Source organism: Penicillium daleae, assembly GCF_028827525.1.
Source record: "Penicillium daleae strain IBT 16125 chromosome Unknown utg000007l_segment0_segment0, whole genome shotgun sequence".
NCBI lineage: Eukaryota > Fungi > Ascomycota > Eurotiomycetes > Eurotiales > Aspergillaceae > Penicillium > Penicillium daleae.
This window is the reverse complement of record NW_026623155.1, coordinates 3,310,877-3,337,829: the sequence shown is the minus strand read 5'-3', so window position 1 is coordinate 3,337,829 and position 26,953 is coordinate 3,310,877. Positions and strand designations below refer to the sequence as shown.

At 51.3% G+C, this 26,953-nt stretch overlaps 9 protein-coding genes across 9 annotated transcripts; 3 read left to right on the top strand and 6 right to left on the bottom strand.

Annotated features, from left to right (window-relative positions):
- Positions 1 to 122: 122 nt before the first annotated feature.
- mph1 (3'-5' DNA helicase) lies at positions 123 to 3,437 on the bottom strand (the record flags this gene model as incomplete). The annotated part of the gene is made up of 1 exon (XM_056911755.1): positions 123 to 3,437. One exon carries the CDS (start codon positions 3,435 to 3,437, stop codon positions 123 to 125), a length of 3,315 nt encoding a protein of 1,104 aa, XP_056764581.1.
- A 1,342-nt stretch (positions 3,438 to 4,779) lies between these two features.
- N7458_008372 (uncharacterized protein) lies at positions 4,780 to 5,481 on the top strand (the record flags this gene model as incomplete). The annotated part of the gene is made up of 3 exons (XM_056911754.1): positions 4,780 to 4,900; positions 4,984 to 5,268; positions 5,336 to 5,481. The coding sequence occupies 3 exons, from the start codon at positions 4,780 to 4,782 to the stop codon at positions 5,479 to 5,481; spliced, it is 552 nt and encodes a 183-aa protein (XP_056764580.1).
- An 887-nt stretch (positions 5,482 to 6,368) lies between these two features.
- N7458_008371 (HD domain-containing protein) lies at positions 6,369 to 7,079 on the top strand (the record flags this gene model as incomplete). Its single annotated transcript, XM_056911753.1, has 1 exon — positions 6,369 to 7,079. The coding sequence occupies one exon, from the start codon at positions 6,369 to 6,371 to the stop codon at positions 7,077 to 7,079; it is 711 nt and encodes a 236-aa protein (XP_056764579.1).
- Positions 7,080 to 7,957: 878 nt separating this feature from the next.
- Positions 7,958 to 8,314, bottom strand: N7458_008370 (uncharacterized protein; the record flags this gene model as incomplete). The annotated part of the gene is made up of 1 exon (XM_056911752.1): positions 7,958 to 8,314. One exon carries the CDS (start codon positions 8,312 to 8,314, stop codon positions 7,958 to 7,960), a length of 357 nt encoding a protein of 118 aa, XP_056764578.1.
- Positions 8,315 to 11,296: 2,982 nt separating this feature from the next.
- Positions 11,297 to 14,670, bottom strand: N7458_008369 (uncharacterized protein; the record flags this gene model as incomplete). The annotated part of the gene is made up of 2 exons (XM_056911751.1): positions 11,297 to 14,414; positions 14,474 to 14,670. 2 exons carry the CDS (start codon positions 14,668 to 14,670, stop codon positions 11,297 to 11,299), a joined length of 3,315 nt encoding a protein of 1,104 aa, XP_056764577.1.
- Positions 14,671 to 16,263: 1,593 nt separating this feature from the next.
- On the bottom strand, positions 16,264 to 16,658 carry N7458_008368 (dolichol phosphate-mannose biosynthesis regulatory protein; the record flags this gene model as incomplete). The annotated part of the gene is made up of 3 exons (XM_056911750.1): positions 16,264 to 16,449; positions 16,515 to 16,595; positions 16,656 to 16,658. 3 exons carry the CDS (start codon positions 16,656 to 16,658, stop codon positions 16,264 to 16,266), a joined length of 270 nt encoding a protein of 89 aa, XP_056764576.1.
- Positions 16,659 to 17,554: 896 nt separating this feature from the next.
- Positions 17,555 to 19,909, top strand: N7458_008367 (Pre-mRNA-splicing factor cwc22; the record flags this gene model as incomplete). Its single annotated transcript, XM_056911749.1, has 1 exon — positions 17,555 to 19,909. The coding sequence occupies one exon, from the start codon at positions 17,555 to 17,557 to the stop codon at positions 19,907 to 19,909; it is 2,355 nt and encodes a 784-aa protein (XP_056764575.1).
- A 521-nt stretch (positions 19,910 to 20,430) lies between these two features.
- On the bottom strand, positions 20,431 to 22,011 carry N7458_008366 (putative MYND domain protein; the record flags this gene model as incomplete). The annotated part of the gene is made up of 1 exon (XM_056911748.1): positions 20,431 to 22,011. The coding sequence occupies one exon, from the start codon at positions 22,009 to 22,011 to the stop codon at positions 20,431 to 20,433; it is 1,581 nt and encodes a 526-aa protein (XP_056764574.1).
- A 513-nt stretch (positions 22,012 to 22,524) lies between these two features.
- On the bottom strand, positions 22,525 to 26,085 carry N7458_008365 (WD repeat-containing protein; the record flags this gene model as incomplete). The annotated part of the gene is made up of 5 exons (XM_056911747.1): positions 22,525 to 22,692; positions 22,748 to 23,004; positions 23,062 to 25,249; positions 25,320 to 25,815; positions 25,928 to 26,085. The coding sequence occupies 5 exons, from the start codon at positions 26,083 to 26,085 to the stop codon at positions 22,525 to 22,527; spliced, it is 3,267 nt and encodes a 1,088-aa protein (XP_056764573.1).
- Positions 26,086 to 26,953: the final 868 nt, after the last annotated feature.

The window sequence follows — 26,953 nt, the reverse complement described above, 5'->3', positions numbered from 1 at the left end:
GTTGAAGGGCTGTCCCCACTTATGACTTGTTTATTCTATGTACATATGTTCAAGTTACTGGAGGACGTCAAAATGCCAGCCAATATTCGACAGGAATCAGGTAATCCAAAGGTTGTTGTTCGTCACTCCTCACTGTCAGAAAAGATAGTCCTCTTCATCCTTCGTGGCTGCGATTGGGGCTGAGGTTGGGCTTTTGATTTCGGCTGAAAGATGACACTTGCGTCCGGAAGGTCAAAGTCAGAATCGTCATCAAAGTCACTTTCGACAGGTTTCGAAGACGGTTGCTGTGGTGGGGGGTCAGATTCAGAGATATTAGGCGACATGAGTGCAGAAATCTCATCATATTCAACGTCCGACACGCTAACTGCAGATCTGGAGAGCTCAAAACTCTCGGATGTCTTGGCAATTTTTGGTCGGCGTGACTGCTTCGCCGTACCATTAGAGGACGATCGACGAGATTTGGCGGCCTTCTCCGTCTCTCTTGCTATGACCTGTTTGTATCGATTTTCACAGTCAGGACCTGATTTGTCCATCTTTTGCAAGGTCGTGATCATTCGGCAGGTCAGAGAGCCATGTGACACCATCTTAGTCGGTCTGGGAACGAGTTGTAATTGCGGAAAGGCATCGGTTCGTGGGTAGCGGATGAATTGTGGTGAAGTATCACCGATGTTCTGATAGTGATGCTCTAGCTCGCGCTGCTCACTTTCAGATAGCATAACATCCTTCAAAAGCGGCACATCCACTGGCTCAGGCGTGGGTATGCGGGGGCGCTTCTTGGGTGTCGATTTCTTTTTCACCGACTTGGCGAAGCTCTCCTCCAGCGTCGAAGCTCGTGTGAATCCCGTCTCCACATCATCAGGCATATGAAATTTCTTTGGCGGTCGCTTAGGCACCTTCCCTTTGCGCTTTGGCTCGGGAAGCTCTTGCTGGGAATTCTCCGGTGGAATTTCGATGTGTCGCTTGTCAGCGACTGGACGAATCCCCGGAGGCAGAATGCGAGCAGACCGGTCATCATGAAAGGTGAACCGAGTCCCACTGGCGATCATTTGTTGCATCTTCTCGTAGTTGTCTTTGGCTTTGGTATAATTATCCTCCTCCTTGCCCTTCATCAGCAGCAAGGTGATCCTACCCGCTCTCTTGCGGCCAGTTCGGCCCATTCGTTGCAGCATGCGGATGGGTGATGCGGAGGAATCGTAGCACACGATGAGATCGACCTCGCCGATATCCAGGCCTTCTTCGCCAATTGACGTGGCGACGATGGTGTTATAGGTCCCTCCTTTGAACTTTTCGATGATCGACAGTTGGGTCTTTTGGTCCATTCCTTCCGAGCCCTTGGCTGAACTTTGTCCCACGAAGACATGCGGTCGAATCATGGGAGCATAGCGCTGCAGCACTCGCGTAACCTCTTCAGCGCTGTCGCGGAAATGCACAAAAATCATAACTCTCGTTGCAGGCCTGCCGTTGCTGTTCACGTTCTCCTTCCCCTCTCCTGCATCCATGAAATGATTCAAAATCACAGATTTAAGATACTCCAATTTGGGATGTCCGATAAACTCCGGGTTCTTGCTCCAAGGTTCAAGGTGGCTGAGGAGCTTCTTGAAGCTCTCGTCCTGTACAACTTGCTTCTGCCACTTTCCTCCCTTTTGGCCATCGGTGTTGGACTTGAAATGCAATATGTGGCGATAGAACGGAACAATTCCGTGGTATTTCAATAAGTCGATGGCATGTGCTAGACTTGCCAGAACGGTAAAAATGGCATTGACCTTGCCCTTCAGCCCAAAGTTGGCGTTACGGCCTGCATCAGAGCCCATCCACTGCTGTCTCGCCTTGGTGAGGCCGAAAGCCGTTAGGCCCATGGGGTCATTTCCCCAGTAAGCATTCATAGTTCGAAGTTGGCTGACGAGCGGTCGCAGTGTGGTGGATAACAGATCCATGCAAAAGATCATCTCATCTGAGTTCTCAAATATCTCAATTTCGACATCACGGCTATGGACGTATTCTCGGATGTCAATGGAATTTTCTGTACGAATTTCGACTCGTGAGATGTCCAGTCCATCGATTACTGCTTGTACTGATTCGACTGTAGATCCGGGAGTGGCTGTCAATGCTAGGACACGGAAACTCTGATTGAAACGTCGGAGAAATTTGACCACTTCCACGTAAGCATAACCTCCAGTAGCGCGGTGGGCCTCGTCGACGACCAACAGTACAATGCGCTTGGGGTCTGCAATTCCGGTCTTCAAGTCATTGATCAGGGTCTGCGGAGTCATGAAGAACAGGCGTTTTGATTGCCACTCTTTTGCACGAAGGCCCGGCGCAGCACCTCCCGTGAGCATTGTCGTCTGCGATCGTGGGATGCCAGCAATATCCAAGCATGCCGACACTTGCTGCGATACCAAGGGTTTGGTAGGAGCCACAAAGACCATCTGCGCATCATTCGTCCATCGGAACCAGTTGAGCATGACTGTTGCTGCGATGAAGGTCTTTCCCAGACCGGTAGGTAATGCAACGAGTAAGTTGTGGAAAAGGCCTTTTTGGGTAATGTTGAATTGATAATCTCGGACGGTTCCTACATTGGTGGGATACCACCATGTATTCAATGAATCCTGGTTCAACTTGTGATGGGTCAGCCGTTCGTCTTTGTCCGGCGGTGCCCAATCTCTTTCTTGCGGGGTCTGGTTTTGATTTTGTGCAGCCATGCCATAGAGCGTCATTTGTCGCATATATTGAGGTCGGTTTGGAGGTCGTTGAAAGCTTGAGTGGGGGACCGCGAGTTGCGCTGGTCGTGATACTGGTGACAACGATGGGGAAGAATCGAACGCGTCATCGGGAATATCGTCGAGCTCAAACGAGGCGTCCACTGAGGCGCTTACCCCATTAGACTGAGGGTTTCGGTGTTGTCGTAAAGTTGGATTGACTGTTTGCCGCATGGTCTTCTCCTCCTCGAAGGCATCCAGCGAGGCAGCCAAAGCCGCCCTGAGTGCTTCCTCTTCATCATAATAGTTGGCATCCGCCCGTTCCACCGATCTGTTGGTATCTCTGGCCTGTTGGGGAGGCATGGTCACTGGCGAAGGCGACTTGGTTACTGGTTTCTGCCACCTGGGGCCGCGGATTCGTTCAGGGCTCGAGTCGGGCTGGGTGAGTTGGGTAACAAAGATGTTCTCTTGAAAGTTGCTCCGTCTGGGTACAAAGCTCCGGGACTTGGATCGTGTTTGCTGGTCGACATCTGCCGATGAGTCCCGCCTCCGTGGGAAATCCTCATCTATATCGGAGAATGAGTCCGTCCCTGACGCGGCATCATGATTGTTCTTCCCACGCGTCGGCGATTGCACACGACGCCGCTTAACCGGACGCGGTGACGTGATCTTACCATGAGGGGAGTCTGGTACGACAAAATCATCGTCAAAATAGTCCGACTCGGACTCGGTTGCGGACATGGCGCCAGTCGAGCGCTGGGCAGCGCTTTCTTGACTTTACGGAGGAAACCCCCACGCGTCGAGGGTGTCGCGCAGTCATGTGACCCAAATAGGTTGTTTGCATGGTTTGTCTCCTGCAATGTTCCGCAGTACAGTACGGAGTACAGTAGTCCATTGAGATGTGGCTGTAAATAATATGTACTATATCTCAAATGTATTCCATGAGTATCTCAAATCTAGTTTATCATCGTATCTTTCCCGCTATCAATGGACGTGAAGGCTGAGCTCCGAGATGGAGAAAGACCAGCTCCGGACTCGTGCAGCCTCTGCACAACGGACGCGCGTGTAACCGAGTACCGAATATGCCATTGCCATTGCAGCTAACCTAAGAGCGCAATTGGAATTGCTTGGTTGCTTGCCAGTTGGGAATCTAACAATCCAACATTTTACGGTTTGATTAACTTGACTGAAGGTACTCTGGCGAAAAGGTCAGGATGTCTTGCTGGCGAGGATCGGCCCCGATCGGCTCTATACGAAAAGCTATCCTCCCCCCCCCCCCCCCCCCCCCCCCAAAAAAAACCTGGGTCCCTTACTGCCGAGGGGACGCTAGTACCGGGGATGTGGAGAAATCAATAATCACTAATCGAAAGATCAGAACGAGAAAAAAGAACATGTACGGAGTACATATCATAACCATTAGGCAGGATCAACAATGGCACTCACTCTCTGGTGGCACGGACGGAGCGTCCAGGACCCCCAGATTTGACAGATCCACTGGGGGCGCCAGGGTCCGACGGCAGGATTGATTAGCGTCTGTTAGTGCTCTCCACCCCTGCACCCTTGTCAAGGGGCGCCAATGGATCAAGGATGGTCTATTTCAACGCCCCCAAGGGTAGGACAGAAAGGGAGTTGTAGGTACCCTTCTCGCGGAAGCAAGGTATGAAAGCATCCTGCAGGCTACAGCCACTGCTTTGCAAGGCCCAATTGAGGGAACTTTAGGACCGACTTGAACCAGAAAGTGGTAGAAAAGTCTGGATACTCTCACAGAGTCAATCTGAGACAGGACGAATGGGAGCTAGCGCCACTCCTTGGGTTGGAGTCGGAACTTGGACGAGAACTGGATCGTTTGAGGGTGAGTCGTCCAACATGTCAATGCCCCTGCTCAATCCCCCCGTCATTTTGATTTCTTCCTTGGGTCTTTGCGTGTGCCTGTATTTAACTGGTCTTCCTGCTCTCCTCTTTCGTTCTTTTCCTCCTCCACACCTCTCTCTCTCTGCTTTCGCTGTTCACGTCACTCGTTAGACTCCAGTCACTACTTCGCTATCCCACTCTCTCTTCCTCAATCAACCTCCTTCCACTCAAAATGAAGTTCAACCTGATCGCACTCTCCACCCTGCTGGCCCTGGCTGCCGCCGCAGACTCCACCACCTCCACGGCGGCCCCGGCCACCACCTTGAGCGCTGAGGCTCAGTGCGCCCAGAAGTGTAAGTGCCCACTTCCCACCGAATACAGCCTCAATTCCATCATGACCACCTCCATTCGGAGTACTGACGCGTCTTCACTATAGGCGAATCCACTGATGTCTGCTGCATTGCTAAGTGCTACAAGGTCCCCTGCCCCAGCGACAACCAGGCCAACGACACCAACAGCTGTGTCGCTGCTTGCCCCCAGGGTACTGGCTCGCCCGCCGACACCCAGAAGTACGCCGACTGTGAACAAAATTGCTACAGCTCGCACTTCTTCCCTGCCACTGGCGTCGCTGACGCTGCCACCAACACTGCCGCGTCTGGCTCCTCGCGCACCACTGCCTCGGGCAGCTCAGCCTCCGAGACTGGCTCGGCCAGCTCCAGCTGTAAGCATCACCCTATCCAAGCTGAATCCCCAGATCCCTCCACTCACTATGTGTCTTTTCTCTATAGCCAACAACGGCGCTAGCGGCACCAGCGGCTCCGCCACCGGCACCTCCTCCGGCGCTGTCCAGTCCACCGGTGCGGCCGCCAACATCAAGCTGGGTGCCTCTGGCGCTGGCCTCTTCGGCCTGGTCCTGGCTGCCTTTGCTCTGTAAGCGCGCAACCATGGAGAAACCAAGGGACCAATCACTCGTTGATCCGTCTCGGGCTACGAGGCAACATGTTTTCGGGAAGAATCTCGATCCAATTGCCCCGTGGCCGGCACGAGCTCTACTGCATTTTTTTTCACTTGTGTGATAGTATCGACAATACTTAGTTCTGGGTTCTGGATTAGGGCCTTTTGTGAATGACATACGAATAATAACCAGGGGATGATCCTCATCACCCATCATTGTCAACTTCGCGCTCTTTTTTTGGATCCTCCTTTTCGTACTTGTAATTCCCTCATTTTCATTTGGGAAATTGTAGTCCTAACATTCCTCGGCATCCCGAGCGAAAGAAGGAAGAGCCGACGCGTGGATCGAATCGAGTCTGCGATTGTTGCATTCCGCTGATCACGCCCCACTGCTTCCCCGCATAGAGATCGTGCAGAAGGTAGTACGTTCTCTAGGCAATTTGGATATGCACTGGCCGGGGGATATGCGATGCAGGGGAGAATGAACAGTAAGCAAGAGTCATACTATATCTACAGATTTAATGTATCCATCATCATAACTCATGGTCGCGAGCGCAGCTTCCAAAGCCTTGATGCTTACCGTAGATATATTTTACTTGGTGGCTCTATATGGATCATCCTCAAGGTTCACCGCCAACCGACGCGTTGTTTACTGCGGGGGAAGAAAGTTTCTGCTGATCGTACAGTCAACACAAATATCTCTCTCTCCTCAAAGTCATACCTGCTCACCCCCACGCTCGAGTATATCCCAGCAAAAACCTCGCTTACAAGCAACTCTCCCATCCAATATACTCTCGTCTTTACTCTTCCCTTCCATCCAGCGCCAACAAACAACCAAAGCTCTACACCCATTCAAGGCCCGCAACAATGGACGTCACCAGCGACCAATTCCAAACCCTCTACACGGCCATGGCCACCTTCGTAAACACCTGCATGTCCGGCCACGACCCCTCCCACAACCCAGCGCACGTCCACCGCGTCGCCACCCTAGCAAACACCATCCTGAACGCCGAGCAAAAAGCCCATCCCCAAAAACCCCTCGACGCAGCCGTCGTCAAACTCGCCGCTCTCCTCCACGACATCGGCGACAGAAAGTACCTCCCCACCCTGTCCTCGACAACCAGCGAGACCGCAGACATCAACCCCAAAACAATGGTCCAAATAGCCCTACTCAACAACGGCGCCCCGCCCGACCTAGCCGTAAAAGTGCAAACCGTCGTCTCGCACGTCTCATACACAACTGAATGCAAAGACCCCGCCCTGATACGGCGTCTCATCGAGCAAGACGGGTATCCCGAGCTGGCGATCGTGCAAGACGCGGATCGACTAGATGCCATCGGGGCGATTGGGATTGGGCGGACGTTTACGTTTCTAGGTGCACAGGGGAAGAAGTTTGCTGGGGAGGGTGGGTGGGAGATGGGAAATTCTATTGAGCATTTTGTGGAGAAGTTGGAGAGGCTTGAGGGGATGATGAAGACGGAGAGTGGGAGGGGGATGGCGAGGGTGCGGACGGAGAGGTTGAGGGTTTTTCGGGGGTGGTGGGAGGAGGAGATGGAGGGTGCTACTGGGGGTGTTTAGAATATGTATATACCCTGGACACTATACGTAATATATATCTTGCGACCTACTTTTGATGGACCTCATTTTTCACCCTGCCCCTGTTTTTTGAGGTACTCGACCTTCCACTCTCGTTCTCCTCTCCAAAAAAAAACCGTACTGTGTGTCGACCGTCGATGATCGGATGGCCGGCTTCAAAAGAGGCCGTTGATGGCAACTGGCGAGTATGGTGTTTGCTTTGGACGCCTTGTACGCTGCCGAATGGGAAAGTGTGCTTGGCGGGTGCCTGAGTCAGGAGGGATATTAAAAGGGCCTACCTTGCACCCTGTATCTTCTTCTTCTTTCTTTCCCTAGACTTGATATCTTTGTCAGTTACCACCGAATGCAGACATCTGTTCTCATCTCGATTGGCACGTAACTCTAAATCCTATCATGCTAATGTCTCCGCTTTTTGTCTCGAATAAGCGTTGGTTGCAAGATGAAGGAGTAGATGTTTTGCTAACAATGATATCCATTTAAAAATACTCTTTGATGCGAAATCAAGCCTAAAAATGCATACCTAGATTTACCAGCAAAATCATCCAATGTCGCTCTAATTCTGAAAAATGCATATATCCACTCTCAAAAATCATTACAGGAATATAATGGCACAAAATTAGATCAGCCTGATGAACGAAACTGTCCGTAAAGGTTTGTTCTTATAAAGGACAGAAAGATAAAGAAAACTTATTGCTGTAATCTGCGTATATATTGTTTGTTGAAAGATTCTTGATTTTGACCCCAGAAATTCCCTGAGATTGCGCATAGTAAATACAATGCTGTGGCCATAAAATACTGCCCCATAAATTGCTTCTGTTTCACGTATAGCCTTCGTCACCTGAACCATATTGCCTCGGTCATTAAGGCCTGATGTGATCAGTCACTTCCACTTCAAAGTCATATTTATACCAACGATCCCCTTCCCATTTCATCAACTTCCCAAAGTGGTTGTATTCATGGTGACTGTGCTCTGGTTGACTCTGGTCACTTGTGAATTTTCCATTAAACCGATAGTCATGGCCGTGATCATTGATCAGTTTTGATCTATGGCCAACTTGGACAAGAGCAGCGTCGGGATTTTCACACAACTCCCGGAACATCCGATCTGTGGCAGTCTCATATCCGAGTAGATCAACCTCGGACCAATCTTTAGCAAGACCGCCTTCCCAGTGGGCGTGAACGTCTGTTGTATAGTGCTCAATCCGTGGAGCCGCCATCAGGATGATTTTGGAGAATTTTGATTATGTTAATCGCGGTAAAGGCAGCTGTCTTTGGAGAGAAATAACAATTCTTCTTGTCATATATGCGAACTTCCAAACGGGTTGGAAGGGCAAAGTTGAAATAAATAATGTGAATTCAACTTCCGCAACAAGGTCATGACGTCAACATCAAAACCTTAGCATGTACATCATATGATCCTTAAATTGAACCAATGAAGTGATCTCCTGAGTCATCTGATCAGACCAGCGAAGGTGGGTATTTAAGGTAGTTTCACATTGCATAATGTACGGAGATACTCCGTACAGTACCATATATGATGCAAGCAGCGTATACGGGACAGCTCAAACTTCTGAGCATACGTCATAGTTATAGCTTTGTATTATAGTTATACGCAGACATCCTATTCGCTTGATGACTAACGAACGCCGAGCATCTAGCCAGGCCCTTCGAATTCACTCATCGAAACGTTAAATATCGAGGGTGAGATAGCGCCGTATTCCGATTGCGGGCACACAACGCGTACGAGCTGCAAAGGACGGGCGCATACAGGGAATTGTCCAAACGATACTTTCTTGCAGCTACTTCTAGAAACAGCGCGGGAGAATGGATGGCAACGCTTCTTTTCCTGCTGGCGAATGGTAGAACTGGATCATGGTTGTAAACACATAACGTTCGTAGGCCCTTTTCTTTCCCCTTCTGCTTGTGATTGTCTAAACATAGGTCGTGATAGCTGGCACTATGGTGCTTAGTTTGTTATAACTATAGGTTGTGTGTAGAAAAGTTATTCATACGAACAATAGAATAAGCGTCGTCTCCTTACGCGTGCATATAAAAAATTAATCGAGAGCCAAACCCTCCCCTTACGGCCGCTCCTCCGTTAGCTATTAATAACCCTTACCCGGAAGGTCAGCTTCTACCGGAGATTAATAGGTCTAGAGAAGAAATCTAGGAGGGGTTCGAGTCGTCGGATAAAGAATCATAAACACCGTCAGAAGCTACAGATTCAGTATTAGAAACATCTCACTTATACTCCTCCGTCAAGAGATATTCTGCTCGTAGGGAAAATTCACGAGCTCCGAAACAACCATAAGTGTAGCCACGATAGATAGAAGTGCATACGCGGTCCACATACCTACCTTAATCTATCTTCGAATGTCGCCAGTGCAGACGGAACAGGCTTTAAAACTATTAAGAATTCAGAATTTTAGAGTTATGAAACAGTCAAGATTTCATCAAAGCTGTGTTACTCTACAGGGTACAGAGCTAGTCTATATGCTCCTATAGTCGTGTAGCTCTCAATAAAAGGGTAGAAAGATCATTAAAGTTTCTTCACTCATACTTAAAGGGATCTAGTGCTCATCATAACGATAAATCCAATTTTATACCATAACCTTTTCCTTGTTTCCTATAATTTCACTTCTTAATTTTGAACGCAACTATCAATCTACATACGTCCAAGTTATTGAATCGTACGGACTCGAATGACATTGAGCCACTTAAGTCCCTCCAGACATCTATATTTGATGATTTCCACAGCTATCCCACCATGTATCATTTCACCAGCTATGACACAAAAGTACCATCAGCGTCTAAACCTGTCCAAGTATAGTTACCGCTGCGAGCTAAGAAAGGAACCTCCGAATTCACCTAAATTGGCCAAAAACTGAATTCGCTGCTTTAATCGATCACTAGAACTCACCATTAGAATTAGAGTGGTCGGTTTAGGTGGTTAACTCAGGTGTCAATTCGACAGTCAATTTATGTGAATTCTGGTCATCAATTTTGATCTATTCGGGTACAAGGTAATACTTACGGTTTAGAGTTCCTAGCAGTCAAAAATGAATATAATAAGCAAATTAGTGAAGATAGCTTGCAGACATCCACAAAATGGCGTCGAGTCTGATAGGCTCCCAGGAGTATCCAGCGGGCTCCCAGGAGCAGTCTCCTTTAGGGGCTGCTTAACCCCGGGGAGATCGTGGTTAGTCAAAAATGCGTTCCGATACGCGAGCTCAATATAGAGAGAACTTATGCTTCGCCCTTATATCCAGAAAAGCCTTTTCCTAGTAGACCCTTACCCAGAGTAAGACTCGCGGTCTCCTAGTGATTCATTTAATTACTCTAAGACTAGTACTCCCTCTATACCTGTCCGGGAGACCGTAGAACTAGTAGATAAGGGTTCCTAAGAGTAAATAATTTAATTAATTCATGGATTAGGAGATTAATTATTAGGGCCTATTGAGGTGCAGTAAATAGTAGAAAGTGTACCAAAATAAACCGAAAGGTTATTGATGTTAATGTTTTTTTGATAGGATAGTAGATAATCTTTAGATTATAGAGTTTTTTTTGCGTGAAAGAGTGCTTTCCATATTGATTACCATGGGGTGTTATAGCCCCACTGGTTTTGCATGGATTCATGTTCAGTATAGCCGTTCTGGGCTTCCAGCGAGTGCCAAGAGCTCGATGTGCAGGAAAGCATCAAAAGGACAGAAAAGGAGAAGAAGATCATTCTGATCAAGATCCCAACGCCAAAGGAAAAAAGAAAGTCCTCTGTAGAGACTGTCATCTCGAGAGACAAAGGCAGGAAAAGAAAAACAGAAACGGCAAGAGATATCCTCCAGTCTATAGAAAATGCCAAGAAAACAATCAGTACATGGTTTGGGTATTTGGGTTTCTGTGAGCAAAGTGCCAGAAAAAAAGAAGTAAACAAAACGAAACGAAACCAAAACGATGATAACAGAGCAAACCGAACTCGAAACGCAGAAAACTGAGACGAGCCAGCATGTATGTGATGCAAATTCATAGGTATTGTTCCATCAAGGAAGCGTCAAGAAAGGGAAAATGAACAAACTCCGGCTGCAATTCTCCAACGCCGCGCGAGCACAAAATCTAAATCACTAAATCGATCAAGAAAGAGAGAGGGGGGAGAGCAAAACAAGAATCTGTTCTCACGTAGGGAACGAAATCAGAACGGATTCAATTCAAACTCGATCCCGTGCAAAGTCCAAAACCTCGCAGTCATCCTCGAAAAACCCATCATCGGCCTTGAGGGGAGAGGAGTGTTTCTTCTTTCGGCGAGTGGTGATCACCACTTCCTCGACATCACCAGTGCTGTTACCAAGAGTGATGAGATTCTCCATCTCTCCACCCGCGCCGAAGGAGTCGCCGTGGATGGCACCGTCCTCATCAGCCTCACCCTCCTGATCATCACCGCTGGTGTTGTACGACCGCACATGCACCTTGGTGGTCGGGATATCATCACCAAAGACCCACTGAACGCTAGGCACGTGTGCTTTGCTGTCAGTGGGATAGACATGAAGGCTCACACGCTGATCAGTGTGGAAAGGTTGATAGGGTGTGTTGGTCTCAATCTCAGCCTGAGAAAGAGGCTGGCAAAACGTCTTTCCTGCATTGCTAGGCTGAGAGCTGGCAGAGGGCAAGAGTAGAGATGCCTGAACGACCTTTTCGGGATCATAAGGCACAAGAGGCGCCGGCCCACAGATGTTCTGCATGTTGGTAGGCAGCTTGAACTGGACGTCTTTGCTGCCAATAACAGAGTATGACTGACGATTCTTGTTGGTGGATGTGCTTCGCGTTAGACGATACAGTTTGAACTGTCCATCATCCACCACGCCCATGAAAATATGTCCCTTATTGAGGATCCAAATCACTCGAGCCGGAGCGGGATCCCGAGCAAGCCCAGACAGGTGGAGTCGGTTTTCGCCGACATGTCGGAGGGTCTGTACAGTGCCAGTGGCTGCCGCTCCCATGGATTTGCTAAGTCCTGCAGCGACAACCTTTCCACCTTTGATGCTAGCCGCAGTGGGCAGAGCGAATCCACTTACATGAGGAAACCCGCTGCCAGTAGATTGAACACGACCTCGGACCGCAGAAAGGAATGGCTGTGTCTTGCCGCCGACAAAAGTCATAGCCGCAGAGAGTGGGTTTCCAGCGGCTGCTGGACCCGACAACTCATCGCCTACAGGGGCAACAGTTGGCGACTTCTTGGCGGATGGACGAGCTCGACGGAAAGGAGGCCACTGAAATGCACTTCGCGGCAAGTCGAAGACATGCACAGTTCCCTTTCGCGTGATTATGGCCAGCCGATCACCAACCGGGGCCGTCCAGATCACATCCACGATGCTCGACGTGGTCAATCGCGCGTATCTGGCAATCTGGCGGACATTGGGGCTGTGGCCACCTTGGTCGTCAGTCATGAACGCCATGGCACGGCAGTGTTTAAGCTGCATCAAGTCCCAGACATATTGCACATCTCCCTTCTTGCTGGCAGTGAAGAGCATCAACCCATTAGGAGAGAGAGATAGGAAGCTACAACCGTTGGGAACCTGGAATGTTGCCACGGGATTGAGAGACACTGTTTTTGCATCCAGACCATCATCGAATCGTTTGAGATCGATGATCGAGACCGCATCCGGCTCCGGAGACGACGTTACTTGTGTATCTTGAGCATGTGTCGGTGGGAACAGTCCATACCCCTGCCCCGGGGAATCTGGAGTCCGGATGGGCCGCAGAGGGGGAGTGCTTGGGGCAGAAGATTGCCCATTGTTCCAGTAGTTGTTCCACGCTTGAAGCCCTTGGTCACCCATCCAGCGGGCACCTTTGACTAGCTCCTGCGTAACACCTCTGGCAACCTTGTCCAGCAAACTCTCTCCTTCGCCTGCATCCGTGGCGCAGTTCAGAGACGGCACAGTTGGCGGACTGCGAGTCTCCATTCCTTGAGCTCTGGGATGCATTAAATGCGCCGGGACGGTTCCTTGGATAGAGGTTCTGTGAGAAGTGGGTGGCACGATCGCTAACCATCTTCCTTGAACGGCCAAGACTGGTCGCTCCGTGACAAAAGTTCGAGGGGTGTCATGGTGAGATCCGTCAGCATCGGTGGAACTCGACGAAGTAGAGTATCGCCGAGTTTCTCCAAGCTGAATGTTGGTCCAGGTCTTCCCCAGACACTGATAGGCACCCGACGAGGTATAATTGAAGGTATATACCTCTCCACTGATTCCAGAAGCAACAATCACATGATTCCCGCTGTGGAAAAGTCTCAGACTACCCACCGGCGGAGGTGCGAAGGATGGAAGGCCCGGAATATTCTCTGGCGACGGCACTGGCTTGCTGGTAAACAGGGTTGCTACATGCTCGCCAGATCGGAGAGAATACACCTCTACCCTTGTCTGGTAGAACAAAGCCTCTCCTCTCACAGATCGCCTGTCGCCCGGATAGCCTCGCGTCACAGATGCGGGAACCTCATTCACATCCGAGGCAGCGGCAGACACCCGACCTTCATCTTCGCTAAGTGGAAGTGGCCCATGCAAGACGATAGCAACGTGTGGCTGTGTCGAAGAAGCCCCATCAGTAGGTTGATGTCCTGACAAGATCTTCACGTCAAGAACCCGACCATTCAACCCACTGATCTGCCCCACCATTCGAGTTCGACGATCTTCCACGGCGAGAACCTCGACAGCACCGTCAGTGCCAACCACGAGTACATTCATCCCCGTTCGTGTCATCTTGGCCGACATGTTCGGCAGGGTGTCGAAACTGCAGAAGGAGTAGGCCCCATCGCCAGGACGGTTCTGGGTCGGAAGGTCGATATCCGGGGCGCCATAGAAATGGGCCTGGGGTAGATGCGGAGGCGGAGCCAAATTGCTCATCGGACTTCCATAGGAATGACTCTTTCGTCGATCGACCGACTGCTGGCGCGACTGCATATTGCTCCGATACCCACTGCCATAACTAAATGGTCGAATCCGAACCGGCGGTGATGCTGAAGAGGGTTGGCTGAAGCCACCCCGTTCTTGAATGGTTGGAAAATTGAGTGGAGACTCATTAGGAAGCTCTCCATCCATCAGATCCGTGGGTGGACTCTTGCCATAGGGGACCGCCTGTGCCCAGCTATCTGTCCGAGTGGCGAGGTCGTTGTCCACCGTTTCCACGATTGATTCAAGAGCATCAAGGACGGGCGAAGTTACAGTCAGGGGAACATGATGATCCAGCGGAGGCTCATCTTCAGGCACAAGTACAGGCTCAGGTTCAGCATCAGGATAGGATGCAGGCTCCTCGGGGACAGGGACCGTAGGGATTCTATGCCGCGTGTCAGTCATGGATGAGTTCGTGGGGAGAAACGAAGGATGAAGCCCTACAAATCCTCTGGGGGGGCTTCGGTCGCTGCCTTGGCCCCCTTGGCCTTTTTACCACTCTTCTTCTTCTTGCTTTTCCCACTTGGCTCATGCTCCTGAATGGCGTTGGTTCCGGCTGACAGGGTGGGCGCTACGGAGTGATCGTCTTCTAAAGACCGACTGTGCTGGCGGATCAGATCGTCAGGGGCTGCCGGGGGCATTCAACCAGTCGGTTGCCTCAGAAGAAGAGGCACAGAGGAAAGTTCTCGAGAGCACGGGATGACCGCCCTCAGGACCTGTGGTAAGGTCTGAGAACGGAGGGGTTGACACCGTCTGCGGATCACGAAGGTGGGGGTAACTAGCTGAAGTACACGAGGAGGGGTCGGGTCTGCCGTGAGGTGCTCCATTAGTTGTTTGCTCATTTATGGAATAATCGAAGGGAGTTGAATAGAAATAGACATAGCGCTCAGTTCAACATACCTATACAAGGTCGGGTGAGTTTGATCGTGGGTTGTTCGTTGTTTTGAGGGGTTGCTGGGATGCTGGCGTATCTGGAGCGGAGACGCTCTCGATACGCGGGGAAGCTTTGATAAGGCCGATAGGCGACAGCACCAACTGGATGGACAGATCCAGCAAGTGCGTAGAATAAAAGAGTATAATAGCTTTGGAGATGGGTCGACCCGAGGTCAAGTAGCAAGTGAAGCCGAAGAGAGAGAAAGAGAGGGAGAGAAGGGAGCACGATAAGAAGAGGGGGGGGAAGTCGGGAACGTGGTACCTGAGTCAGAGGTCCCGAACGCAGCGAGGCACAGCGAAACTACCGGGGGATGGGGGCTTGCGCTAACTACGGCTGTTCAACAGCTGGACATAAACCGGGCAGAAGACTAGACCCCCCATTCTTGTTGTTCTTCTTATTACTGTAATTTACATCTTGTTATTGTCACGACTCTGCCTGGCTGACCCCATCATTCCCCCGCTGGTCACATCCCGCCCCCAAGCTACAGTAATCAAATGGCCTCCAAGACTACTCTTTCGGACTATTTAGGGACTGTCCAGATGGTGCTCACTCGGAGCTGATGAACCCTCCACGAGATCTCCAGGGGACTTGCATCATCACCCACCTGCTCTCGTCATTCTCAATCTGGATATCACTTCCAGTTTCCGTCCCAGTTCTAACGTTCCCTGCCACGCCACACGACGTCCACACACAAAGGGATTATCTAAGCTCGACAAGATGGCCACCCGCCGACCGTGGAACGTCTGCGCGCATCCGTTTAGGGTCATCATCCTGCCTTTGAGCCCTTCGATCTAAAATCGGTAGTCCGCTTGGGATCTCCGTGGATCACCGGTGGGGGGAGTTTGATGGTCGAGGGGTCACGGGGTACCTGCAAGAACGTGACGAGCATTCAGCCTATCATCGTGCAATCGGCGTCCGATCTAAGTAACTGAAGAGAAACAAGGAGTAATGCCGCGAATCAGCTCCGTCATGGGCTGAGGGAGGCTATGCTGCTTCCTCCGATACGCGCATTCCAAGGTCGCAGAGCCCGCCATACTGGGCTGCTGCAAACGCCAGACCTCGGGCCTGTTCGTAGCTCCGTCATAAAGCGCTCATTGCGCGGGGAACATCCTGGAGCAACATTCTTTTGCATTTCTAGTAAGAAAAAAAGCTAGTCGGCCATTTGCCTGTGAATTAGGCAAAAAGGACCGGGTATACAGAAGAGGTGGTGGTACAGGGCCTCCTCCTTCAGAGGCCATGGCATGCGATCGCAGTCATTATCCTTTGGAGCCCCCCCCTTTTTGATCCCATCACAACCTCTTCAGGTCTTCTTCTTTGCAGCAGCCTTGGCCTTGGCGGCCTTCTTCTTGTTGCTGTTGATCATCACAATGCCTATGAAGGTGCCCACCACGGCCGAGCCGAGGAGAGTCAGGATAACGGGGATGCGAATGGCCCAGACACGGGGAGGGAAGAGGTCGTGGAGAGGATGGCCGGGGTCGACGAAGGGCTAAACAAAGGACATGTGTTAGAAAGAGAACCATTGCAAAGCCATCGGAGATGTAAACAACATACCATCAACAACGTCCACGCGGTGTAGTAAAGAAAGATAGCGGTTGCGGCCAAGAGCATGGCGGAACCCACGAGTTGACCCAGCTAATGGCAACATGGTCAGTTCAGGACAGAATGGTTCAAGTAAACAGGAGCAGATCATACCATTCTGTTAAGGAGCGGTCGCGATCAAACGCACTGAAAGGAGGGGGGAGTCAGAAGAAAGCCCTGGTCGTGGAAAGGCCAACGGTGCTGCGGTCAGGAGCTCGTCCCGTTTATTGATCTCGAATAGTGGACACTTGACACTGGCGACACCGCTTTCATCTGCCGCCTCCACTCCACGAGTACAGTAGGAGTACATATTGTTATACTCTCTGGCTAAATATCTGCAGATAAAATCAATCGTGCATTTTTGACCCACTAGTATCTTATTTACTAGATCAATCTTACCTCTTTATGGCTCATAGTAAGAACCTTGTTAGATACTGTTAAATATTCGAAGATTTCAATTATGCAGCGCTGTACGGATATTGGCAAATGAGGCCAGAGAGTGTACACTACTGTACTGTACTTGTTCAACGATCAGGGAGTAACATTTTAAGTGGACTAAGAATATAGGAAGGAGCATATAAAGTGAGTAATCAGACTAGTGCTAAATTAAAGTACATTGTACAATTCAGGACGATCAGATTAATATTCTACCGGTAATATGCCATGCCTCTCTACTTTCCACTGTAGCCAGCCTTCTTTTATTGATCACGTGACCTTCACCAGAGCTTTCTTTCGCGGCTCCGTCACGTTGGAGAACCTCACCACCGCGCCTCCGGTGTTTCCTCCTCACCACACCACCATCCCCTCTCACTTGGCCTTCCGGTGCCTCTGAGATTCCACAATGTCAGACCCGGTTGTTCTACAATCTGCGGTGCGAGTGCCCACTCCACCCCCGGGGCATTCTCACCCACCGCAGGTGCTCGAAAGCGCTCGCCTCCTTCTCGATCGCCCTCGCCGAATCGTCGTCGCTCCCCCCTGGCGATTCGCACCGAGATGATGCTGATGTCCCTCGTATGGATGAGCAACGCGCAATTCAGCGGGAACGCCAGCTCGCCGAGAGTGTACGCGAGCACGAGAAGCAGGAAGCTGCTCGCAAGCCCATGACCGAAGAGGAGAAACAGGCAGCGGCCAAAGCTGAGTACGAGAAGCTTTTGAACATGCGGTCTGGTGGCACATACATTCCTCCCGCTCGACTGCGCGCGTTGCAGGCGCAAATCACGGATAAGACGAGTAAGGAGTACCAGCGCATGGCCTGGGAGGCGTTGAAGAAGTCGATCAACGGTCTGATCAACAAGGTCAACGTTTCCAACATCAAGTATATCGTGCCAGAGCTTTTTGCCGAGAACTTGGTCCGGGGCCGTGGCTTGTTCTGTCGATCCATCATGAAGGCGCAAGCTGCCAGTTTGCCTTTTACGGCAATCTACGCGGCGATGACCGCCATTGTGAACACGAAATTACCCCAGGTTGGAGAGCTGCTGGTCTCTCGGTTGATCATTCAATTCCGCAAGGCATTCAAACGAAATGACAAAGCTGTTTGCATCTCGTCTACGACTTTTATTGCACACCTTGTCAACCATCAAGTCGCCAACGAGATGCTTGTCGCGCAGATCCTGCTTTTGCTGCTCCACAAGCCCACCGACGACAGTGTGGAAATCGCAGTCGGTCTCACCCGGGAAGTCGGACAGCACTTGGAGGAAATGAACCCTCAAATCGCGAATGCCGTTTTCGACCAGTTCCGGAATATCCTCCACGAAGCCGATATCGATAAGCGTGTGCAGTACATGATTGAAGTCCTGTTCCAAGTGCGCAAGGACCGGTATAAGGATAACCAAGCAATCAAGGAGGAGCTTGATCTGGTGGAGGAAGAGGATCAAATCACACATCAAATTGGGTTGGATGATGAGGTCGAAACCATGGACACTCTGAACATTTTCAAGTTCGATCCAGAATGGGAACAGAATGAGGAGAAATATAAGAAGTTAAAGGCCGAGATTCTTGGCGAGGACAGCGATGAGGATGAAGACGATGATGACGAGGACGAGAGTTCCGAAGATGAACCGGACGCCGAGGAACAGAAGATGGATATTAAGGATCAGACCAATACAGACCTGGTCAACCTTCGTCGGACGATCTACTTGACGATCATGTCGAGTATCGACTTTGAAGAATGCTGTCACAAGCTGATGAAGATCAACCTTCCGGCCGGTATGGAGCCTGAACTGCCTTCCATGATCATCGAGTGTTGCTCTCAGGAACGCACTTACTCCAAGTTTTATGGTTTGATTGGAGAGCGGTTTGCCAAGATTAACCGGCTCTGGTCTGACCTGTTTGAGGCCGCGTTCGCCAAATACTACGACACTATCCACCGCTATGAGACGAACCGCCTGCGGAACATTGCACGGTTCTTTGGACATATGCTCAGCAACGACGCCATTGGCTGGCACGTTCTGTCTGTGATCCATATGAATGAGGAGGAGACGACCTCCAGTAGCCGTATCTTCATCAAAATCCTCTTCCAGGACCTCGCAGAGAATCTTGGCCTGCCCGGCCTGCAAACCCGTTTCAGAGACGAGATCCTACGGCCCAGCTTCGAGGGTCTGTTCCCACTCGAGAACCCGCGCCACACTCGCTTCTCGATCAACTACTTCACCAGTATTGGTATGGGTGTGTTGACAGAAGACATGCGCGAGCATCTCAAGAATGCTCCTCGTCCTACCGTGCCCGCCCTGCCTGCACGCACTTCCCGCTCACCATCAGACCGGTCATACTCGCGGTCTTCATCCTATACTCGCTCCTCTCGCTCAAGATCTCGTTCCTACTCTCGTTCCCGCTCCCGCTCCTACACCTATTCTCGTTCTCCCTCAAGGGACCGTGGCCGGTCCTACTCCTGCTCCATCCCTCCTGATTCACGAGGCCGAAGTTACACACCATCGCTCTCCCGCTCACGCTCGCGCTCTCCTGTCCGCCGCGGCCCACGAGATGCGTCAAACAGTCGGTCCAGATCCCGATCTCGGACTGTATCGCGTACTCCAGATCGACGCAGCCGGGCCCGCTCCTACTCGCGCAGCCCTAGCCGCAGCCCGGTCCGCCGTTCAGTCTCTCGATCAGCCTCCCCTCCACGCCGAGGGCCGGCCACGGCTAGCCGGCGAGGCCGTAGCTACTCGAGGTCACTTTCTCGATCGGCATCGCCCCCTCGTCGGGAACCGGCTGCTAAGAACGCAAGACGGCACTCATCAGCATCAGCATCGCCTCCACCTCGCCGTGATCGTGACCGGTCTATTTCTCGATCTCCTTCGCGCTCTCCTGTTAGACGACGTGATGACTCCCGGGGTCGAAGCTACTCGCGGACTCCCCCTCGTCGCCGCTAAGCGGGTGTATCATCGTCAGCGTTGTTCATCTTTGAAAATTTCCTTTTACTCTCACGGCACGAGTCTGTCCAATTTGGGGCCCTTGTATTGGGGTAAATTTTGGGGTTTGGACTGGTGCTAGGAAACATAAACAAGTCAATGAATTTAATTTTCAAACTCCATGTACTTTTAACTTCTCCTGTCTTTTGACTCGAGTCTCTTGTTGAGGCTCAATAACTAGATACCATCATACATATGCTATTCGTTGACAGGCCAAAAGCAACCGAATCTAATGGGTATCTCCTCACCACCACCATCACCATCAACCAACAATCAGCAAGCCGAACCCAATTCTATATCTCTATTCTTTCTATACTACATGTCCCTTCCAATCACAAGCCAACCAAATTTAATCCTCCCTCGCCTCCCAAACACACCTCTCACACCTACAATTCCCCCCCAAAGCCCCACAAGCCCACTCCCTCCTCTCCCTAACCCCCAACCCAATATCACAATAATGATTCAAAATCTCCTCATCCCTCTTAATCCCCCCCCCTCTTCGGCTCTTTCATCTCAATCCTGCCATCCCCCTCCTCACCCGTCCTCGTCCAAACAGCAGTCTCCGTGTCATTCCGTGCGCGGAAAGTAATCTCCCCGCCCCATTCCCAGCACACGTTCGGATCGCACGAGTGGTTCGCCAGACACCAGAGTGGATGGACGGCGCAGAGTTCCGGCCCGCCGTCCCAGGTGGATAGGCGGCCGGAGGCGGTGCCGCGGAATTTGGCGTAGAGTGTGTTGAGGATCCAGGTGTCGTGGCGGGGGAGGGTGGTGTAGGGGTTTAGTTCCATTTCTTCGAGGATGCGGGTTGGTTGAAGGATGTTTAGTTGGAAGGAGAAAGGGAGGGTGGCGGATTCATCCTTTGCCGGTGAGGAAGGGGAGTTGTCGAGGTTGAGGTCGAACTCGTGGAAATCTCCCCAGATATACTTGACCTCGGGGAGATCGAGGGCGTGGACGTCCTGTGTGGCGGCCATGGCGAGAGCTCGGCCTAGAAGGAGCAGGTATAGATAATCCGCTTTATCCTTTGGATCGGGGATATCCTTCCCAATAGACTCGAGACCATCTTCCAGACCACAGATCGCCCCGTGGTAAACCCTCTGCGCAGTATCATGACATTCCTGACTGCAAAAGACGGTATCGGCACAACCACCCTCACATCCAACGGGAGGATTCTCAGCAGAAAGATCCGGAAGAGGCGCATTACACGCGTCGCAAAGATCATCATGCAGACGATTCGTAGCCGTCAGAAACGACGATTCCCGCAGGATAATCTCGTCAGGCGCGATATCTTCCTTCGCGAAGAGTCCCAGTTGCACGGAAACTTCGTCTTCATCGGGTGTTTCCCCGTGCAGCGCCGGCAGCACCACGGCACGAACCTCGCACTTGGGCGCGACATCTTTCAGTCTCTCGTTCAAGAGGGCGAGTTCCTCCGGCGCACGACGATCAGGCTCATGCTCGTTCCAGGGATACAAGATGCGACGCGCAAAGCCCTGTGCCGGCAGGACAGCAGAGTCAATCGCGTCCAGCTCGATATCGTCCTTGATACCCGTGCGAGATTGGTAAATCGTTTTGATAGAGTCCATCTGCTCGTTTAGAATGGCGATAGAATCCGCGCTCTGCTCCAGAGCTAATTCGCGAAGTAGTCCGAGTCCACGCACGCCGAATTCAAACGCATCGCGGTAGCAGCCACATCGGACGAGACTGCGTACCAGCACGGCATATACATCTCCAATGATCGCATCGTATTCCTCCTGCGTCACGGGGATTCCCTCGTCCTCGTCCTCGTCTTCGTCCTCTTCTTCTTCACCCTCCTCATCTCCATCGTCACGATCCTTCTTCTCCCCATTGCCAGTAGTATCAACCTTCCTAGCATGAAACTCGCATCCATCCGGATCAACGACAGACTCCAGCAGCGAAAGTGCCCGGTATGCATCCGCCGCAGCGAGATCGGGGAAACCTAGTTGCTCATAGAGGCGGGCGCGGTCAAGGTAGAGGTGTGGATTGTGCGGGTCGGCGTAGAGTTGGGCGGTTTTCGATGCGCGAGCCTGTAGGAGGTCTGTTGGCATGACTGGCAAGCCTGTTATTTAGAGGTGCGAGGGAATGTGGACGTGGACAATTGTGAAAGGTGAAATCTTCAGATCTTTAATTCTTGTGGCGGAGTGGATTTTCTTGCATGTGGGGCATTTCCGATGGATTTGGTGGGGGTGTCGAGGGGTCTAGGGACTCCGTATACAATAAGTATAAGTAGACTGTTCTTGGGATTTTAAGATAGCTGGTTATTAACTAGAGAACAGGAAAGCAGGTTGTAATGGACTATTCATCCTATTTTGGATATTTATCTTTTCCATCACCAATCTCTACAAATGATGACCCAATTAAACCCGTTCATGCCTCATAATGCATTCTCAATTCTGATTCGAATTACATCCAAAGAATCGAAACCCCGCTTTCCCCTTAATGCAAACAAACAATCTGGATATCGGGGGGTAATAGTAATAACAATAAAGAAAGGCATGCATAGTGGGGACTGCGCTCCCCGTAGTCACTGTCGCAAGGTATCACATTACCTATTTCTTGTGTTAGCTTTCTCCAATAAAGGTCTGCAAGGTCATTAAGGAAGGACAGACAAGGCAATTATCATCGAGGACAACGGTAGCCCCCTCGCCCGGAGCCAGCCCGGCAGCTAGGCCGCCAGTTCCAGCTTGTCCGCCACGGAGGGTGGCAGCAAGACGCGCTAGCATGCTTCTCTATTTCGAGAAGTCAGTTATCGGGAAGGGAAAGGATCTCTTGGAGAAAGCGCACTGTGATGTAGGCTTCACTCATGCCACCGCGACGATCGACATCGTTCTGACTCATAATACGGTAGCTATCGTGAATGCGCTTGCGGCTCTCGAGTCCACCCAGATTGCGCACGGCGGATCCGACGAGGTTGGCGGGGTTGTCGGGATCCAGAATATTGATGCCGCGGTGAGCGAGATCTTGGGCGTAACGATCTGGAGAGAAGATTTTGATGGTGCTGTCAATACCAGAGACGGCGATGGTGGGTTCGTAAGGGTGGCCTGTATGGAGATATTAGCGGCAGTGTTTCAACATCCGTCTTAAAAGTCACAACACACCTTGGACAACGTTGACAACCTCACTATCTCCCTCGAGAATATTCACTAGGTTCGCCGTCTTGCGATCCCAAATGAAAAGATGTCCCGAGTCACTCCCGCTGACCACATACTCATCGTTCAGCCCGAAGAAATTGACATCTTTGACGGTCTTGATATTGCAATGTCCACGGTAGACCCGCGTGTGAGCAGAAACCGGCGCACTAGACTCGACCTCTCCACGGCGTGACTTGCGGGTGGTACCACGTATGAATAGTGGCTCTTCGCCGTCCTCATCCCACGACTCCCCGTCATCGCCGTCCTCCGAGGAATCTCCTAAGCCCAGGTGCCAGCCATCTTCTTCTTCTTCCTCCTCCTCCTCCTCCTCCTCCTCCTCCCCTTCATCACTTTGCATCTCCTCATCCTCGTCCTCACCCTCGGAGTCTTCTTCTTCGCTGCTATCACCGCGGTTCGGACGCACTTCCGCTTCGGAGGCTTCGGAACCCGGATAAGCACGAACAGGAGTCGCCGTGGTTCCTTCTGGAGGGGGAATCGGACCTGACCGAGCAGTCCTCACGACCTCGATCTCTTTCACACGGGCTTCTTCCACATCGGGATCAATATCATCCTGGGATCTCTCCAAGTCCTCCTCACTCGTCGATTCATCGGTAGTCGTATGAATTCCACCAAAGGCTCGGTTAACAAATGAGAAATTGACACCAGTCCCGGCATCCATGAGAATGCCTCGGCCCACCCGCAGGACCCAGAACCTAGTAGCGGATGCTCGATCCAAGGACCGAACATGCGAAGATGGATTCGAGACGCGGCGGCGATCAATGCGAGCAGCTGTAGTTCTCAATTCCTCTAATGGCAACCGCACTGCATTGCCGAACGCAGTCACAGCGGCAACTTGAGTCTGAAACAGAATGCGAGTGGAATCATGCTCGAAGCGGGAGGCGTCCACATTGACGATTGGAGTGTCTTTAGCAAGCCCCCGGAGATAAGGTATAAGGATAGTATCGATTGCATCATCAGTAGCTCCGTCTGGAATGGGGAACCGTCCTTCTACGCGTCTTGAATGTTGCCGTCGTTTGAACCCATTGAGTAGTTCTTGCCTGCCACCCTGGATCCAAAGCAAGATCGCTTTGAGAAAATCATACCCAAACTGAGCCTCTGGGTCAATAGACTCATCCTCATTAGGGGCAGGGGCAATTTGAGAAAAGTCGAATACCGCGTTGGACGTATCTTCTCCCAAGGCATCACCGTGCAAAGCTCGGGTAAGAGTCCCAGCAGCCTGGACAAATCGCCACGACGCTTGGCGGTTGTGACGAAGGGATTGTTGGAAAGTAACAGTATCACTTGATGGATTCATAGGGTAATGCCATTTGCGCATGACCTCATCCATTTGGGGTAGCCAGATCGATGCCAGTGACAAGGCAGAGGCAAAGGCCCCCGAATATGGCGTGAGACTCGACTGCTCGGCCTCGCTGGCTTCTCGCGCTGTAGCTTCTAGAGAGAACAGCGCCCGGCGAAGCTTAACGAGCCCCTTTGCAATCTGCATACTAAGTCGCTGAGCCTCACTCAGCACAGAGTATCTCGCGCGTTGAACCATAGCCAGCTCATCATCATCGGGAATTGTCGGGAAGAGAATGTCCTCGGAGTCACCATTCTCATAGGTAACTCTGAAAGCATCCGGTTCTCCCGAGCGCTGATGAGGTCGGTGGCGGTCACCACTTTCCTGGGACGACATTGACGCCGGCTTAGGACGCTTGCGTTTTCGGCCTTGGGAGTCAGTTTTGCGACGATTAGCTTTTTTCGATGCAGAAGGCAATTCAGGTGAAATGTCCCGCGCATCCGGACTTCGGATAAGATCGAAGCTGTAGATGTGATCCCCAGACCAACTGACGATCATCTCATCTGGGTTTGCATCACTGATCTTGCAGGCGGTGATATGCCCGTCATCGAGGTGCTTGAGGCGACGTTTACCCCGGGGAGCAAAGCGCCGAACGCATCGGGTCGCTTTGCCCATCATTTCATCGTCAAGACTGGCAGCGCTTGGTGTAGATAGACTCGGGCTCCCTCGTTCAGCTAGAAGGTCCCGGCCAAGCATACGTCGGTCATGCAAGAAGCAGTGCATGTGAGCACCACCGAGGGCAATATAGTGCGGTTGACTGGGAGAGCATGATATCGTATTGAGGTCGAGGCGGAACTTCTTGTAAGAGATAAGTGGCGGCGGGACATTAGAGTCATCATGGTCTAATCCAGGCCGATATGCCATGAACCCCCTGACCACCCCGTGGTGGAGGATAAGCCTCGGAGGGCTGACGAAGATCCCACTGGCGAACTTCTCCATCTTCAGAGCATGTGAGGAACAGGTGTGGCGATGATTCAGTGACAATACGCTTCACGCGATCGGCATGACTGCGATAAACCCTAGCATTGGTGTTACCCTCGCTCAGATATCGCGTCCCTTCGAAAAAGTTATTGAAGCGCCGACTCCGAGCCGAGGCTGCAAACGCCGAAGTAGAAGCGATATTGCCGTTGGCACTGGAATATTCGATGTCGAAGACGCGCACTTGCGAATCGCCTGCACAGGTTATCAACGTCCGGTCGTTCGAGTGTGGCATGAACTTGATGGAGAAGATGTTGGCCCTATGGCCAGTGGCGACGGTCGTATTCAAGGCGAACTGCGCATCGGAGGAGTCGGGCTGGTACGAATAGATATTCAAGTGCTGATCATCCGAGCCAGAGGCCAAGAGACGTCCGGACTTGGCCCAACTGCGACAGCATTAGCGCGGGTTTGACAACGCATCTTTTCTCCCCCTCTGCCGTGGACTTTCGACTGGAGGAATACGAGCGCGATCAGAGGGAGATGAAAGATTCCACAAACCTGAGAGCATTCACACAGCCCGTATGACCGCCCAACTCATTGACGATGTCGAGATCGTTGATCCATTCTTTGGAGCCGTAAATGCCGCGGAGCGAGGCGTATGGCGACAGGTCCCCGCATTCTCGGCGCCAGAGACGTTCGTACAGCGAGTCTTTCATGATCGCGAGTGACCAGGGGAATCGCCGACCATCATGGACCCACGGTAGCTTGTTGGCGCGGTTGTTGCAGGAACGATTCTTTTTTTTTGGTCTTATTGCTTAGCTGTCGTGGGGGCGTGACCGTCGAATGGGCAAGTGGGAACCAGGTGGAACTGTAGATGACGTCAGGCAGGTAACGGTCGAGATCCACGAAAGAAACTGGTTGAGCGTATCCAAGTGAAGGCAGAAGATGATAAGAAATGAGACGTGATGGTTAAAAAAAGGTGTTTGAAAGTGGCAAGTGCCCAGAGCCTCGTGAGGGGGAACAAAACCGGTCAGTGGGAGTGAAAGCAGAACAGGTTCACGAGGCCCCAGGGAAGGACTTGGGCTCGAACGGACGGGATCCAGAACCAGCAGACCACAGTTGAACGACCAGGGGTCCATCATCAAATCATCAATCGTCAATCATGTATCAATCATGCTGGGACGGTTGTCCGAGTTGAGTTTAGTGGCCAGTCATGACTATACCATATACAGTTAGTCAGTTCACTAGCCTACAGTACCCTCGTTACCTAGTCACCGATGGCGCCAGGCAGGGCTGAGTCATCCCAGCTAACATATCAATCCAGGACTCGACTTCTAGATGCCGAAGCTCGATATCTGATAGTATCTTTGCTATAAACTGAGAAATATTATACTACAAGGATGAATGCGACGATAGGAGTATATTTAACTGGGTTACTAGAAGCTACCCTGCAGTAATACACTATACACTTCTACTATCCTACCTGAGCTCATAGTTATCTTGGCTTGATCGTAGTACACCTAACCTAACCACGAAGCTAATAAACACACTTCCTATCCCTAAGCAACGAGACAGACGTGTAGA